The 16428-nt window shown below is 45.1% G+C and overlaps 3 protein-coding genes across 3 annotated transcripts in view; 1 reads left to right on the top strand and 2 right to left on the bottom strand.

Annotated features, from left to right (window-relative positions):
• The window catches only part of LOC131515284 (histone H2B type 1-M), an 80529-nt gene that overhangs the window by 3349 nt on the left and 60752 nt on the right, over positions 1–16428 (bottom strand). The window lies entirely within an intron of this gene.
• Positions 10327–10708, bottom strand: LOC131515297 (histone H4). The gene has a single exon (XM_058736047.1). The coding sequence runs from the start codon at positions 10679–10681 to the stop codon at positions 10370–10372; it is 312 nt and encodes a 103-aa protein (XP_058592030.1). The 5' UTR covers positions 10682–10708; the 3' UTR covers positions 10327–10369.
• LOC131515264 (histone H1.3) lies at positions 15574–16376 on the top strand. Its single transcript, XM_058736012.1, has one exon. The coding sequence runs from the start codon at positions 15647–15649 to the stop codon at positions 16313–16315; it is 669 nt and encodes a 222-aa protein (XP_058591995.1). The 5' UTR covers positions 15574–15646; the 3' UTR covers positions 16316–16376.

Raw genomic sequence — 16428 nt, forward strand, 5'->3', positions numbered from 1 at the left:
CATCGCTGTGTGGGCAGCAGCCTGTCTGTAGAGCTGCGCGGGGCGCCAGTGCACCAACCCTGGGGCCTGGAGTGAGAGCTAAGTATGTTCAACACGCCCCCCCCTCCCCCCCCCGGAAATCGGCTTGTTGCAGCTCGTCACTGAAAAGTCGAGGTTGTGCAGAATGTGTCTACACCCCGTATGAGAACCATGTAGTCTCTAAGGCAGGACTCAGAGCTTTCACAGGTGGTGGTGAATAATCTGTTAATCCTCAAAGAACCAAGGAGGCAACAGCTTCCAATTTTGCTCAAACAAATTGAGTCCTATGACAATCACCAGCGCCGTGCAGGATTTGTACGCGCGGTCAGGTCTTAGGGACATTGGTAATGGGGAACTCTTAGCCTCATCCCAGGGTTTATCCAGCTGTGAGGTTTAGGAAAGGCTGGAGGTTTTTCAGGAACCAAGAGAACAGCTCTGCGTGTCAGTGGAAACACACATCCCATGGCCGGAGCCACAGGACGGGGATACCAGCATTTATTCAGCAAACACTGGAGACTCTTGGTGGGGTAAATCCTCGGCTACAGAACCCAGAAGTCAGATTTCAGAAACAACGGGAACTATGGTTCAGTCAGTGCAATACTTTTGAACCTTGAAGCAACCTGGCAAATGATAATAGCAACACCGTGGGATTCCTTTGTGACTATTCAAAAGGTTATTAGGCTCCCAGATAGCATAGCAGCACTTTTGTGTTTAAAAAAAAATGTCATTTTAAGGTGGACTGCAGGAAATACAGAATAACACAAAACTGCCAGGGGCGGGGGCAAAACAACCTGGTACATGGAAGTTCATAACAGCTTTATTTGCAATAGCCCTAAATTAGAATACACAGTGATACATTTGTATCTTTCAATGGGTGGATGTGAAATGTTTTCATACACCCACACATGGATTCCTGCTGGGTGATAAAAAGGGAGGTTAGTGATCCAGACAACAGCTTGCATGGATCTCAAGGGCTTAAGGCTTAGTGGAAAAAGCTACTGGGGAGGAACCCATTTTCCTCTACACTTGGAGGTTCTTTGGCTGTAAATTGCTACAGAAACAAATTCACAGGAGAAAAACAAACTTAATTATGTACGTGTGGGAGCCCCATCAGAATATGAGACCCACGGATAAGTCTGTCAGTTGAGATAGATTTATTTATTTATTTATTTATTTATTTATTTATTCATGCTTTCATGCATTCATTCATTCAAGTACTTATTCATTTATCTTGAGAGAGAGAATCCCAAGCAGGCTTCGCCCTCAGCACAGAGCCCGATGTGGTTCTCGATCTCACGAATTGTGACCCGACCCAAGATCAAGAGTCAGATGCTCAACCGACCGAGGCACCCAGGTGTCCCATCAGTTGAGATTTATAGGCCACCCTGAGCTAAAGGCACAGGGACCTGTGGCTTCAAAGGGAAATAGGGCAACCCACAGATAGGTATTTCATTCTGGTTGGGCTGCCCTCACAGCAGGGCGACAGAAGAGACCCCTGAGTTGGAAGACGTGCGGTCACGTAGGGATGATCTGTGTGATCTAACCAGCTTGTCAGTTGGCTTTTCTCATTTGTGAAGTTTCTGATCAAGGCCTTTGTCCAATCTCTAGATCGTTTTCCCATTTTTGTTATCGATTTGAATAAATATTGATTAATTAAATTAACTAGATAAATGTGGATTAATGTATTCTGGATCCTAGCACTTGGTCGATTTTAGATTCATATCATTTTCAGTTCTGTGACTCGTAGTTTTGCTTTTTACGTAGTCGCCTTTATAAACCGAACTCCTTGCTTTTAAGATGGGTACAGTTGCACGTACCCATTTGTTACTTTACGTCTTTTCTTTTTTCTGTCTTATTTAAAAAATGTCCTCTCTAATCCCAGGTCATGATGATATTTACTTATGCTGTTTTCTAAGAGTTTATGTTTTGTTTTTCACATTTCCGTTTTTAATCCTTGGGGTGGGGGAGCTTTAATTTCATTTGTTTTCCATGTGGCTACCCAGCTTTCCAAGCATCATTTACAGACAGCATCATATTTTCCCTGCAGGTCTCCTTAAAAATTTTTTTAAAAATGTTTTTATTTATTTTTTTTGAGAGAGAGAGAGAGAGAGAGAGAGAGAGAGAGAGAGAGAGAGAGAGAGACAGGACATGAGCAGGGGAGGGGCAGAGAGAGAGGGAGACACAGAATCTGAAACAGGCTCCAGGCTCTGAGCTGTCAGCACAGAGCCTGACGTGGGGCTCGAACTCACGAACTGTGAGATCATGACCTGAGCCGAGGTCGGACGCTTCACCGACGGAGCCCCTCAGGCACCCCTCCTTGCAGGTCTCTTATGCCACCTCTGCCCCATCTAAGTGCTCCTGAGTGTGAGGGTTTCTGGGCTCTCTGTTATGTTCCGGTGGTCATCGTGCCTGGAATTTTACCACTACATTGTTTTAACCATTATGCTTCGATGATCTTGACCATCTGGTAGCTGAGTCCATCTTATCACTTGTCACATAGAAAGAGATTAAGTATTGATTTGATTATGAATCCAAACTGAGCATCTTAGAGATAAAATAATTACTCCTTTTACTCTGGAAACTACGTTCTACTATGGCAAATGTAGTTTAAGTTCCCAGGTAAAATCTCAGTCAAATTTTCACAGTGTGACAAAGGAAGGTTAAGGCTACTTCAGTTAGGTTTTATTAGTCTTGTATTTGTTTCCTGTGGCTGCTCTATCGAATTAACACAATCTTAGTTGCTTAAAAAACACCCCGAAATTTGTTAGCTTACACTTCTGGAAGTCAGAACTCAAAATGGGTCTGAGGAGTTATAATGGAGGTGTTGGTAAGACCGCATTCCTTTGTGAAGGTTTAGAGGGGAATTCTTTGGCTTGCCTGTTTCAGTTTCTAGAGGTCACCCACATTCCTTGGCTGGTAGCCCTTTCCTTTGTCTGCCAAGCACATGGCTCCAGTCTTTGCTTCCATGGCCACTTCTGTGACTCTCATACCTCCTTTCACGACAATCCTGTGGTTGCACCGGGCTCCCTTGTGTAATCTGGAATCATCTCCTAATCTCCAGACACTCCATTGAAATGTTTATTTATTTTTGAGAAAGAGCAAGTTGGGGAGGGGCAGAGAGAGAGAGAGAGAGAGAGAGAGAGAGAGGGAGAATCCCACGCGGGCTCCACATTGTCAGCGCTGAACTCAACATGGGACTGGAACTCACGAACCATGCGATCATGACCTGAGCCAAAATCAAGAATTGGACTCTTCTTTAATTTTTTTTAATGTTTATTCATTTTTGAAAGACAGAGAGAGACAGAGCACAAGCAGGGGTGGGGCAGAGAGAGAGGGGAACACAGAATCCGAAGCAGGCTCCAGGCTCCGAGCTGCCAGCACAGATTCTGATGCAGGGCTCGAACTCATGAACCGCGAGATCATGACCTGAGTCGAAGTCAGACGCTCAACCGACTGAGCCACCCAGGCGCCCCAAGAGTTGGACTCTTAACCAGTCGAGCCACCCAGGCGCCCCACCGCAAACCCTCCATTTAATTCCATCTGCAAAGTCCTTTTCGGTCAGGTAACATATTCACAGGCTCTGGGGATCTGGACCCATCCTCATGGGTGGGCTGGGCTGGGTAGTATTCTGTCCGCCATGACGGCAAGGACTAAAGCCTTTTTGCCTCTGTGGGGGTTCAGAGCATGCCATCTCGATATATGCTGCTTCGATATTGAAGTGAAATCAAGGGGTGCCTGGGTGGCTCAGTTGGTTAAGCGGCTGACTTCAGCTCAGCTCATGACCCCCAGTCTGTGGGTTCGAGCCCTGCGTCGGGCTCTGTGCTGACAGCTCAGAGCCTGGAGCCTGTTTCAGATTCTGTGTCTCCCTCTTTCTCTGACCCTCCCCTGTTCATGCTCTCTCTCTCTCTGTCTCAAAAGTAAATAAATGTTAAAAAAAAATAAAAAAGAAAATGAAATCAATTTGACTTGATGATCAACATATTGATTCTTTTCAGCTGAGGCACTTGAAAAACAGCAGAGGCAAGAAGGGTGCTCTGACCTTCCTTTTTCTTCCCGAAAGCAGGAGATAAAATTCCCTGTCCCAGGAGGAAAGAATATTCTTATCGGAGACAGGACCTGAGATGGAGAGAAATCTGTAAAACCAGACCTTGTTAAAATACCCCTTATCTTTCTTCAGCCTCCCTAAAGCATTTGAGCAACTTTTCCAACCTAGTGTGTAAATAAATACACACGCCTAGCCACGTTTTTGGGTCTTCGTTTTCCTGTGAAGGTTCCCGTGCACAGGTAAAAGAAAATTTGTTTTTCTCCTGTTAAGTTTACCTCTCCTACACATTACTGTTGTGAAACAACTTTAAGTACCTAAAATACACAAACTCTACCAGAAAGTATTTAAAACCATTTAACACTTTTTTTTTTTTTTTTTTAATTCAAAGTTAGGAACCAGAAAGGCTGACTCTGGTTGATCACACACACATGAAGGGCGAGGGTAAGGGGATAGACTGCGTTCCAGGGAGGGCTGTGGGACCAGGCCTGAAGACACTTCCCGGTATAAAACATATTTTTTTTTTTTAATGTTTACTCATTTTTGAAAGTTTTTATACTTTTCGTATAAAAGTTTATTGGCAGCCTTTGATAGCTTATTCATTTCACTGACTCAGTCATTTCACTGAACAGTCTCTGCTGTCTCGTGCTTCCATTTCGAAGAGAAGTCTTTCGAAGGCGAGACCGATTGGTGGAGCCTGGCCACATATATCTCCATTGTGGCTGGGAGGGAGCCTGAGCATTGCCCTTCGGAAGCCTCGGTAAGTGAGGCCAAGTTCTAAGCTGGGAGCTGAATGCATTTATAAAGGAAATCAATGGACCAGTGGTTTGCAAATATTTTCACTCCAGGTTCCACGGTAAAAACAAAACAAAACAAACCGAAACACATGTACTTGAAACTAAAATTTTATGGGGTGATATTTTCATTTTTTACACAAGATGGTTGATATTTTCTATACATTTCCTTGCTTTTAAAAAAATTTTTTTTAATTTTTTTAATTTAACTTTTGTGAGACAGAATGTGAGCAGGGGAGGGGCAGAGAGAGAGAGAGAGAGAGAGAGAAAGACACAGAATCTGAAGAGGCTCCAGGCTCTGAGCTGTCAGCACAGATGCGGGGTTGAACTCACAAGCCATGAGATCATGACCTGAGCTGAAGTCGGATGCTTAACCAACTGAGCCACCCGGGGACCCCTGCTTTTTTTTTTTTTTTTTTTTTTTTAAGTCTACATCAATGGATAGAGGTAAATCCAAATTTTAATCTTAGATTCAGAAGTGCAGCCAATAATTCTGAATAAACATACCACTTTCACTCAAAATAATTTGGATTAATTTGGGTGATTAAGTATTTTCATAAAAGATCTGTTGCCATAGCTATTTTTCACACTGTATAAGTGAATCTGCTAAAAATATAATACCATACACTTTTAGGAAATCTACATTGTAGGTAAGTGTAACCCTAGCTACAGAACTGAAAAACCGTTTTTTTTTTGGTTTTTTTTTTTTGGCATGACACGTAAGAAAGGAAACATGAGCCGGAATGGCTCAGCTGGTTAAGCCTCCACTTTGGTTCAGGTCATGATTTTGTGGTTTGTGGGTTCAAGCCCCATGATAGGCTCTGTGCTGACAGCTCGGAGCCTGGAGCTTGCTTTGGATTCTGTGCCTCCTTCGCTCTCTGCCCCTCCCCCGCTCTCTCTTTTTTCTCTCTCTCTCTGAAAAATAAAGATTACCAAAAAAAAAAAAAAAGAAAAAAAAGAAAAGAAACCAAAATGTGGAGCTCCCCCCCCACCCCCCAAAGGCTGCTGCTAATACCTCTTTTATTTTCTTTCTCTTATATAAACACATGCTGGCAACATAAAGTTTAGGAATTCTATAGCAAAAATTGCTATCCCAGTAAATAGTGATGAAAAACTGGCTCGCTTTCAATACGCATAAGCTTATGAAAGTAGCATTTCTGTGAGAAAATTTTGGGTTAGGGTTGGGACCCATCAAATTATTTTCATTACAAATTAAGGGCTTGCAATCTGCATCTTAAAAGTCTGCAGTGGTGGGGGGCGCCTGGGAGGCTCAGTTGGCTGAGCATCCGACTTCAGCTTGGGTCATGATCTCACAGTTCGTGGGTTCGAGCCCCGCATCAGGCTCTGCGCTGACAGCTCGGAGCCTGGAACCTGCTTTGTATTCTGTGTCTCCCTCTCTCTGTCCCTCCCCTACTCTCGCTCTGTCTTTCTCTCTCTCAAAAGTAAACATTAAAATAAATAAATAAATAAATAAATAAATAAATAAATAAAAAGGCTGCTGTGGTGATTGGCACTCACAAGCCCGATATTTGTGTAAAGGAAAATGGTAAGAGGAAAAAGTTCTAGGGGGGCAGATAATATTATTTAAAGGGGAGCAATTCGTATAAAAGTTTATTTGAGGCCTTTGATAGCTTATTCATTTCACTGAATCATGTAGTCATTGCACAGATATTTACTAAGTGAATAACATGTGCTAATAATTTATCTGGGTCCTGAGAATGTTAAGATGAAGATATTGTCCAAGCCTTCCAGAAATCTCGAGGGGAAAACGTATTAGTCATCACCAACAACTGTTTAAGGGTGTAGTAGCACCCAAGTTGGAGAGGGGACTCTGAAGTTGTGTTGGGTACTTGTGTGGAGGGGTGTGTTTTTGGCTTGGGAGAATCAGGTGAAGTTCTCTTGAAAGGGGTGAAGGGATCCGGATATGCCCCCCCGAAAATATGCTGCTTTATAGAAGCACTTATACAAAGCGTAAGGATAAATTTTGTGTTGAAAGCATTTGGGTTCCTGAAATCTCTCTTTGCCTAAAAGCAGATCTGCTGGAAGCCGAGCTATCGAACCAGCCTGATGGCAGGGCCCGGGCGGTGGACGGATGGGGACTTCAGGGTGGCCCACAAGTACAAGTACAAGTGAAGCTTCTTGTACTCCCGCTTTCATGTAATTTGGCCTTAGCATTGGTCGGGGCAGCCCCCCTACCAATGAAAGTACCTGGGGAATTGTCGGTTGGGGAATTGCCCACACCAGGCCCCCTGGGAAAAGAACCATTGGGGAAAGAAATAAGATTCCGCAGGGAAATTGTGCGGCCCCACATCCAGCCCTTGCCACCCCCTATAAAGACTTCTCTACCTAAAGGAAGGATGGGCCCATATATTTCCCAGCCAAGGAGGGGACAAATGGGTTCAAAATCCCCACTCCGGCAAAAAAGAAACGTATCTATGGATACAAGTTACTCCAACCCCTAGGCCCGCTTGGCCCCCAGGAGGCATTCCAGATGATAACTGGACCTGGTGGGTTAAGGTACAGAATGGTTCATTAGTTCCTAGGCATACATTGTCCCTCTGGGAGCACATGAGGAGTGGGTTCCCAGGGCCCTCTTGGCTCCCTCCTGGCACCCCAGACCAAAGCGAATACCTTTGTTCCTTGTAGTGCAAATGGTTCAAAGAAACAATTAAAAAGTCTTATCCCTGTAAACGTTCCACTTGAGGTGTGGAGAGCTAGATGACCTTGAAAGGGCAGGAGGGAACATTACAAGAAAATAACTATGTTGTTCCTTTATGGGTGATCACACAAAGGAACATTTTTAGAATTAGTTAATGCCTAGAAACATAGATAACGTGGCTACAAGGAATTTGCTAACACATATAATGCCACCCCTGCTGCAATAAAACAGCCAGTCTAACACGCTGTTGTTGTCTGTGTCCATTTATTTTTTTATTTTTAATTCTTTTCGCCGACGCCGTTCATCCTTCGGGAACCCCTGGGCCTGCTGGGGCTGGACCTTGGCACAGATCCTCTCAAAATAACTCGGTTGTCCAAAATCCATCCGCTCCTCAGAAGCAACTCTAGTGTCTTGTTGGAAAGGAGAAATTGGTACCACACCCAGACAGACTTTGTCAGAGACTATCACACCTGCCATCTATTCTTTTAGGGTCCATGTATCTTTCAAAAAGTCATTTGCTTTTCCATAAGAGCCCTTCTTGCCTCCCTGTCCCCTACTAAATTAGGTACATACACCCCCAAACTCTGACTTCCGCTTTGAGTTACCTCCCGCTGAGTGCTCTTTTGTGCATCTCTGATACACAGGCTCAGCTTCTGTCTGTTTTCCTTGTTAGGCTGTGTGTTTCCTTAGTCTTATGTACAGGGCCCCCGCAACGAACCTACGAGTGAGCGGTTCAGGAAAAAGATCCTGGAAACCTCCAAAAAGAGCCGAAGGTTCTTTATGGATGAAGAAGTATATGTAAAGGAGACGGCTGATGAAAAGAAAGTTCCAAGTAGGATGAGTTGTTCCGTATTCTCAGCTAGAGAAGTCCGTGGGGGGTGGGGGAAGGGGTCTGGAGATGGCCTGTGCAGGTGAGCCGGGACCAGGTAAAGCACAAGACTTGGATTTTATTCTGCAGATGTTAGGAGAACCAGTGAAGGCTTTTTATTTTTTGTAGTCTTGCCCAGATGGCATCATGAAATGTGTAGTCACTCAGGTCCCTGCGGCGAGGCAGAGGGATTGTAGCTGGGAAGGACGCAGGTGGACAAGTGTCAGGACCCTGCGGTCATACAAAGGCACTGAGAATAGGATTGGAAGGCTGTGTAGAAGAGGCATAACTTCCCTCTACCCTTCCAAGGTCTTTGGCTGGGCCCGAGGATGAAACTGACATGAAACAGATTAACAGGAGAAAGCATACAAATGTTATTTAATGTTTTTATGTGTCCACTGGGGTCTTTACAGGAAAATGAAGACCCAAAAAGTGGTTAGGCCTAAGTGCTTACATACTTAGGTTGTAACAAAGATTAGGTTGAATAAAGATTACTGGTCATGAAATAAAAACAAAAATAGGAGAGGGGGGTTAAGGGGTTATTTTAACAAGGTCTGTTTATATAGATTTCTCTCAGCCCTGACTCCTTATTTCTGGTGATGTGTTCTTCTCTTGCTGATAAAGGGGTGACACCTTTCACATGGGATAATTCTCTGCTTTCAGAGAGAAATGGGAAGGTCAGAGCCCCATTCTCGCATCTGCTGTTTTCCAAGTGCCTTTAGCTCAAATAATCCTCATGCCAAAGTGCCATATTTTGGGGTGGTCTATTCTGCTACGTTTCAGCTGATAACTCGGTTCTTTTCTGGGTGCCTGGATGTCTCAGCATCGATGGAACAGTCGGGAAGAGATGGCTCAAGGAGGATCTCTGGACTGATGTGAAGAGAACACCCATTTGTTCATTGGAAAGAATCACAAGCAGAGGAATCGGGCCCAGAAAGCAAACCGAAGTATCACGGAGAACACAGGATCTGGGTCAGGAAGAAAACTACCACAGAAACGGGAGATTGTGGAGGGAGGAGTGATGCAACAGGATCAGCTGTAGCAGGGATGACATTTTTTGTGTGATTTTGGATCTGGCAATTAGCAGGTCACTGGTAACCATGGCAAGGGTATTTTTTTGTCTAAGTTTACTTTATTTTTGGGGAGATAGAATGCGCGCAAGTGGGGGGGGGGCAGAGGAAACGAGAATCCCAAGCAGGCCCTGCGCTGTCAGCGCAGAACCCCATGTAGGCTCGAACCCGCGCGAATCATGAGATCATGACTTGAGTTAGTCTGACGCTTAACTGCCTGAGCCACCCAGGCGCTCGGCAAGGGTATTTGGGCAAGGGCAAGTGAGTGGTGAAGTCACATAATCATGAAGAGTGACTGAGACGTGGACCTACTCAAGATTACTTGGAGATTTAATAAAATGTTAAGGACGTAGTGAATGAGAGGTATGGGTTAAGTTGATACTGAATTATAGATATAGATAGAGATATATAGATATAGAGATAGACATAGAGGTATAGAGATGGGAAGGAGCCAGTAGAGGAATATGGAGACTTAATTTGCGCCATCACTGTCAGATTAGGATATGCACCTAGCAAACTTGTCCAATCAAAACTTACTGGTGGTATTTGTGGGCCCTGTTAACAATGAGGACAAATACGAACTCTGTGTCAGAAAACCGGTAGCACGGCAGGTCCGGCGTGGCCTCAAGGCCAGCTGCCTGCCGGACAGGAAAATGGAGAAGAGTGCAGTCGCTGGCGAGAAAGCCCGCGCCATAAAGCCGCCAGAACATACGCACTGGAGGCAGCATTCTCCCAGCTGAGACTTCCCTCCCCTGGCTCCGCGCACATGACCGCGGCCATGTCACGTGGCTGCCCGCCTGCAGTCAGAATTAAAGGGAACACGCACAAACCTTCCTCGGTTAACAGCTCTTCCTGTGACCGAGTGGGTGGCCCTGAGAAGGACCTTTTGGGATTGCGCGGAGGCTGCAGGTGCGAAGCTTAGCCCCCGAAGCCGTAGAGGGTGCGGCCCTGGCGCTTGAGCGCGTACACCACGTCCATGGCCGTGACCGTCTTGCGCTTGGCGTGCTCCGTGTAGGTGACGGCGTCCCGGATCACGTTCTCCAGGAACACCTTGAGCACCCCGCGGGTCTCCTCGTAGATGAGGCCGGAGATGCGCTTGACGCCGCCGCGCCGGGCCAGCCGCCGGATGGCGGGCTTGGTGATGCCCTGGATGTTGTCGCGCAGCACCTTGCGGTGGCGCTTGGCGCCCCCCTTGCCCAGACCCTTCCCGCCCTTGCCGCGACCGGACATAACTGCAGTGGCGAATCGTCGCACAGTGTGGTACCTTACCGTCGGCTGCAGCCCTTTATATACCACGGTCGCGGACCTTTTAGGAAACCGGAACGGCGCGGGCAGGAACGAGTCTGTGCCCCGCCTCTTCCCACTTCCGCCTCGCGGGCTGCGGCTGAGGGGGCGGGGCGCACAGCGCGGGGGCGGGGCGCCGGGAAGGGGGGTGGGCTGGTCTGGCGTCCGTTTCCTCGCGCGGGTCAGAGCTGTCGCTTTGTGTGGCTAGTCCTGTGCATGCGGGGGGGGGGGAGGGGGGGGCGGGGAAGGGGGGGTCTCAGACAATCGGCATTGGAGAAGTCTCGTAACCTTGTACCATTTATAGAAAGGAGGCGGTGACCCTACAGGTGCCTATGAAAGCGAGGCATTGTTATTTGTAATTGTAATTTGTAAATTACAATTTGTAATTTGTAATTGTAATTTGTAATTGTAATTTGTAGTTGTAATTACAACTTGTAAACAATTAAAATTAGCTTTTAGATGCGAAGTTTCTTTTAAAAGTAAAATAATGACTTCTTACAATTTTAGCAGCATTTATTTAAATTTGGTGGATCATGGAACAATCATTCCCCTCTGGCAGAACATATACGTTTACCTGATTTTCAGCATTCTTGATAAGGAACTCTAGGAAGGGGAGCAAATGTGAATTGAATTTCTATTCTGATTCCAGATTTATAAAGCACTATTTGCATTGTAAAGATGAAGAATCCCAGGCTTGGAGAGCTAACCCTGTTCTCCTAAGTGGTATTTTACCGGATAGAACTGAGGTCTTCTAATTCTGGTCTTAGGATCTTGCCACCTACCACAGATCTATGTCAGTAAAACATTGCAGATACATCATGCTGAGTAAAAGTTTGCAAATTAACAGGATTAATAAAAATAACGCTAAGAAACTCTGAAACTCGTCCAGTGAGTTAAGGTTAGTGAATTAAGGCGTCACACAGATGACGCACTGATATGCTTAATAGACAAACTCCAACAGTTACGCATCTTCCATACATTCACATTAAGAACCTGACTTCTACGTACTATAAAAGGTAATTAAAAAAAAATTCCTTCTCTGCTGGTACTTACGATATAGGCAGTCAGAAGATTATTCATTTCCCTTAGTCAGACACTATTTGAAATATAGCTCAGTTACTGCTACCTGCAGACTTAACACACAGTGATGTCCCAGGCACCAAAGAAGAATCACTAATTTCTTCGTTCAAGAACTTACATGCCAAGATCGGTGTATAAATACCAGGTCTGCAAAGACCATCCTACACGTTCTTTCAAAGAACTGAAAGCTTAGGAGAGGGAAGAGAAAAGGAAACGGTGAGGAGTCAGACATCAGCTCAGAATACTAGTTTCTGCCTGGCAGCAATGGGTGGACCAGCTGTATCTCAGCAACATGAACATCACCTGGGAGCTTAAGACACACAGACTTTCAGGCCCCACGCCAAGTCTCCTGAATTGATAGGGCATTTTTAAAAGGATCTTCAAGTGGATGGTACGCTTATTCAGGTTTGAGAAGAGTGGTTTTAAAGCTGGGCTTCCCAATGTTGGCCATTAGCCACATGTGCTCATTTAAATTTCCATTAATTAAAATTCAATCAAATTCAAGATCTCTTTGGTCACTCCAGCCACATTTAACTGCTCAATAGCGTATGTAGGTAGTGGCTGTCTGTGTGACAGTACAGATACAGAACATTTTCATCATTGCATGTACGTTCCCTTGGGTTGTGCTGTGACAGTGAACTTCTTCTGAGGAACTTCTAGTCCAGACTGGGAAGGGTATTTGAAAATGAGGCTTACTGCAGGAAGTGGGGGTTGGAATATTTTCAAAGTGTGATAGAGCGTAGGCACCTTCTGGGTATACAAGATCTAGATAGAGAAGAACATATAAAAAGGAAATTGGAACTTTGACATTGTAGTGCGCTTCTGAGGAAATACAATGAGATATGGTTCACCTTGGAGAGGAGTTTCAAGTGGGAGAGTGTCCTCAGATGAGATCATCGTGATAGGAAATTAAAATAGATGTGATTTCTTGTGGTCCTTCTGAACACATCTGGTTCTAACACAATGCTCTATCCGCTATATAGCCTTTATTTTTAATTCACTCATTTGGTATTTATTCAACATAGTCCCTTTTCTCCTTGAACTTTGAAATTCACTGAATTTTGGAACATTTAAGCATAGCTGCTGTGGGCTGACCTGCTGAGCACTATCTAGACCTCTCACAGTGGTTTACTATGAGGAGAGGGAGGTTAACACCAAAATGGGGAGAACAAGAATTCATAAGTGAGCTACCCATCACCCATCTAACTGGAGTTCCTCTCAGTTATTTTTACGTGTATAAAATAAACAGTTCAGGTCTCGGTCTAACGGAAAAATCAATTGTTTTAACATATATACAGATTTGGGCTTCAAAAGTAATAAACACAACTTTTTTTGTGTGGGCTACGAAAATAAAAGGGGGGACGTTTCAAGTGTATAATACCTGGGGGTGAGCCAGCTTTCTAGATCCTCGTCCATGCTACAGTTACAGAGAGGATAAGTACCTGGGTCTCAGACAGTAGAAGTAACTAGAACAGCCAAACCCCATCCTTGTCTAAACATTTGGGGAAGAACTTTTCAGGTGAAATCAAGTCTCAACTATTGCTTCTCTAGGAAGGGCAGATGTTACCTACAATTAAGGAAATAGCCCTGATGTCCTCTCCCTTATGTGGGAACCAGTAAGAGTTGTACAAGAATGCAGTGGTGACCTCTGCTGTAGGAACTTTTCACCTATTTTCTTTTTAAGGTGTATTCATTTTTCAGAGACAGAGAGAGGGCATGAGTGGTGGAGGGGCAGAAAGAGAGAGGGAGACACAGAATCCAAAGCAGGCTCCACGCTCAGAGCTGTCAGCACAGAGCTCGAAGCGGGGCTCAAACACACACCGTGAGATCATGACCTGAGCCGAAGCTGGATGCTCAACCGACTGAGCCACCCAGGCCCCCACTTTTCACCTATCTGAAATTGAGTCTTTGCAACCTAGGGGACAATTCCACTGATTATTCAGCAACTGATGTTTTGACTACCATGATGACCCAAATGGTAAACTTTTAAAAATCTCAATTTAAATTCTATCTTTAGGTCTAGATAATATTAGCTAGTAGGCTCCGGTCTGAAAAGGGCCTGTAAAATGTTTGGGGCCACTGCTATTGCCAATGACGCTATAGAGGACGACAAACAGTCCCTTCTAGACACTCCTAAAATGCCTGCCGAGGGAGAACTAAATGCTGCATATCCAATCCTGTAAGTTTACCTCTTTATACACAGTATTTGTATTTGGTATATAACATGGGCTCAAGTCCCATAGACTTGTATTCAGTCAGTGCCAGCCAATACCTGACTAATTAAAAATAAGCCAAGTGACTTTTATGAAATTAGTTAAGTGTGGAGAGATGACATCTTTAAAGCTGATTATCCTATTTTGGATTTATGTGAGAAAATTCTTAAGTCATCATTGGATGGAAGCTGGAATAACTACATTTTTGGAAAGAAGGATATTTGTTAGAAGAAACATAACACCAAAATACTTATTTATTTTCACAAGCATGTAGTTTAATTTCATTATCTGATTATTTGGTTGTTAATATTAAATTTGTGTTTCATTATCCAATATTTACCCAATTTCATTAGCTCTGTTGTGTTGCAAACTACAAGAGATGGAATAATAAAGTGGGTCATACCTGCCGTGAAATGTTTGTTCAACTCTTTTGGTGGGCATAGGTAGCCAAGTAAGTTAGGTTGTCACAGCGTAGTTCATAGTCTGTTAGTCAAAAGCCCAGGGAGAATTATGAAAGTCCAGAAAGTGATTTCAATGACATTTTTTTCTTTCTAATCTTGTGTCCCTACTTGCAATGTTGAAAAAGAGTCAAATAACATTTGCACTTTAAATTTCATTTTGAAATACAGGAAACATGTACAAAATTCTATGCTAAATATTGGAGTTAAAAAATCTTAGGCTGTCTGTCATTAAGTAGTTTAGTTTCAAGGAGACAGATGGGATATAAACACGTAGCTTTCTACTCTTCAACTCATATGATGTAGACCCACCATTCCATTGTTTCATGATTCTCTTTTCCTCTTTGCAGTTGATGTATAATGCCGATCCTAGGTCTGAAAAACCTATTATACAGTATTTTAGGAAAGCTGCTATTAAGAACTGTTTATCTGGAAAACATGGAGCCACCTCGCCCCCCATCCTTCCTGAAATGTTTAAATCCCCCAAATACGGGGATCAAAATCCAGTTTACACACTGGTCACTCAAAGACTTAAAAAAGATTCTATTAAAAAAAATAGTTATCCATCTTGTACGTAGAATTTTCTATCCCTTTGCCAATTCCCAGGGCTTAGCGCAAACAACTGCGGGAGAGTTGTGCTACTGCTCCCGAGAAAAAAGCGTTTTTCCTTGTATATTCGAATAAAAATGAGCTTACTTATATAAATTTGCAAAGAACAGAATGTGCAGATCCATGTCCTGGAAGACAGACGTGCAATGGGAACAGAGAGAAATAGTATTTTTAAGGAAAATCTGAAAGTTGTCTCAGTTTGACCGAAGTTTTAAAGAGAGTTGGGGGAATCAGGAAAGTTTCAGGGTACTGGTTTTGAAACTAGGGATAGCAAATAAGGCAGGGATGAAGCCTGAACACTCTCGGATCCGTTTCCCCCAAATCTCTAATTATTTCATGCCCAGATTTCTTACGTTTTTCTTCTTTTTTAAGGGGAAAGAAACACAGCCACACTGCAGAGCGGAGGAGCCCTTCTGAGCGGCGCGGCGCACGGCGCAGGCAACCAATCATCACTCAGCCACTCGCTATATAAACCCCCCGCCGCCGGCCTCCGAGACGCGCCGCCCTGACAGTTTGAGTTTACTTTTTGTCTTAGTTGGCAACGAGGAAGGATGTCGGAGACCGCGCCAGTCGCTCCTGTGGCGCCCGCACCCGCAGAGAAGGCACCTGTGAAGAAGAAGGCGAAGAAGAGCGGCGCTGCCGCCGGGAAGCGCAAGGCGTCCGGGCCGCCGGTGTCCGAGCTCATCACCAAGGCCGTGGCCGCCTCCAAGGAGCGCAGCGGCGTGTCCCTGGCCGCGCTCAAGAAGGCGCTGGCGGCCGCCGGCTACGACGTGGAGAAGAACAACAGCCGCATCAAGCTGGGCCTCAAGAGCCTGGTGAGCAAGGGCACCCTGGTGCAGACCAAGGGCACCGGCGCCTCGGGCTCGTTCAAGCTCAACAAGAAGGCGGCGTCCGGGGAGGCCAAGCCCAAAGCCAAGAAGGCGGGCGCGGCCAAGCCCAAGAAGGCTGCCGGGGCGGCCAAGAAAGCCAAGAAGGCCGCGGGGGCCGGCACCCCCAAGAAGAGCTCCAAGAAGACCCCGAAGAAGGCGAAGAAGCCCGCGGCGGCGGCGGCTGCGGCCAAGAAAGTGGCCAAGAGCCCGAAGAAGGTGAAAGCGGCCAAACCCAAGAAGGCGGCCAAGAGCCCCGCCAAGGCCAAGGCCCCGAAGCCCAAGGCGGCCAAGCCCAAAGCTGCCAAACCTAAGGCGACAAAGGCAAAGAAAGCTGCGCCTAAGAAGAAGTGAAGGTTGTAGAGAGGTATGTCCTGCCTCCGAGTTATCAAAGGCTCTTTTCAGAGCCACCCAACTATTTCAAGCGGAAGAGCTTAACTGGTATCTATCTGTAAGGTACTTTTTTT

The sequence above is a fragment of the Neofelis nebulosa genome, chromosome 6 (assembly GCF_028018385.1).
Source record: "Neofelis nebulosa isolate mNeoNeb1 chromosome 6, mNeoNeb1.pri, whole genome shotgun sequence".
NCBI classification, from domain to species: Eukaryota; Metazoa; Chordata; class Mammalia; order Carnivora; family Felidae; genus Neofelis; species Neofelis nebulosa.

What these genes read in the sequence shown, in the direction of transcription:
- LOC131515297 (XM_058736047.1), bottom strand. Translation starts at nt 10,681, where the DNA reads ATGTCCGGTCGCGGCAAGGGCGGGAAGGGTCTGGGCAAGGGGGGCGCC.
- LOC131515264 (XM_058736012.1), top strand. Translation starts at nt 15,647, where the DNA reads ATGTCGGAGACCGCGCCAGTCGCTCCTGTGGCGCCCGCACCCGCAGAG.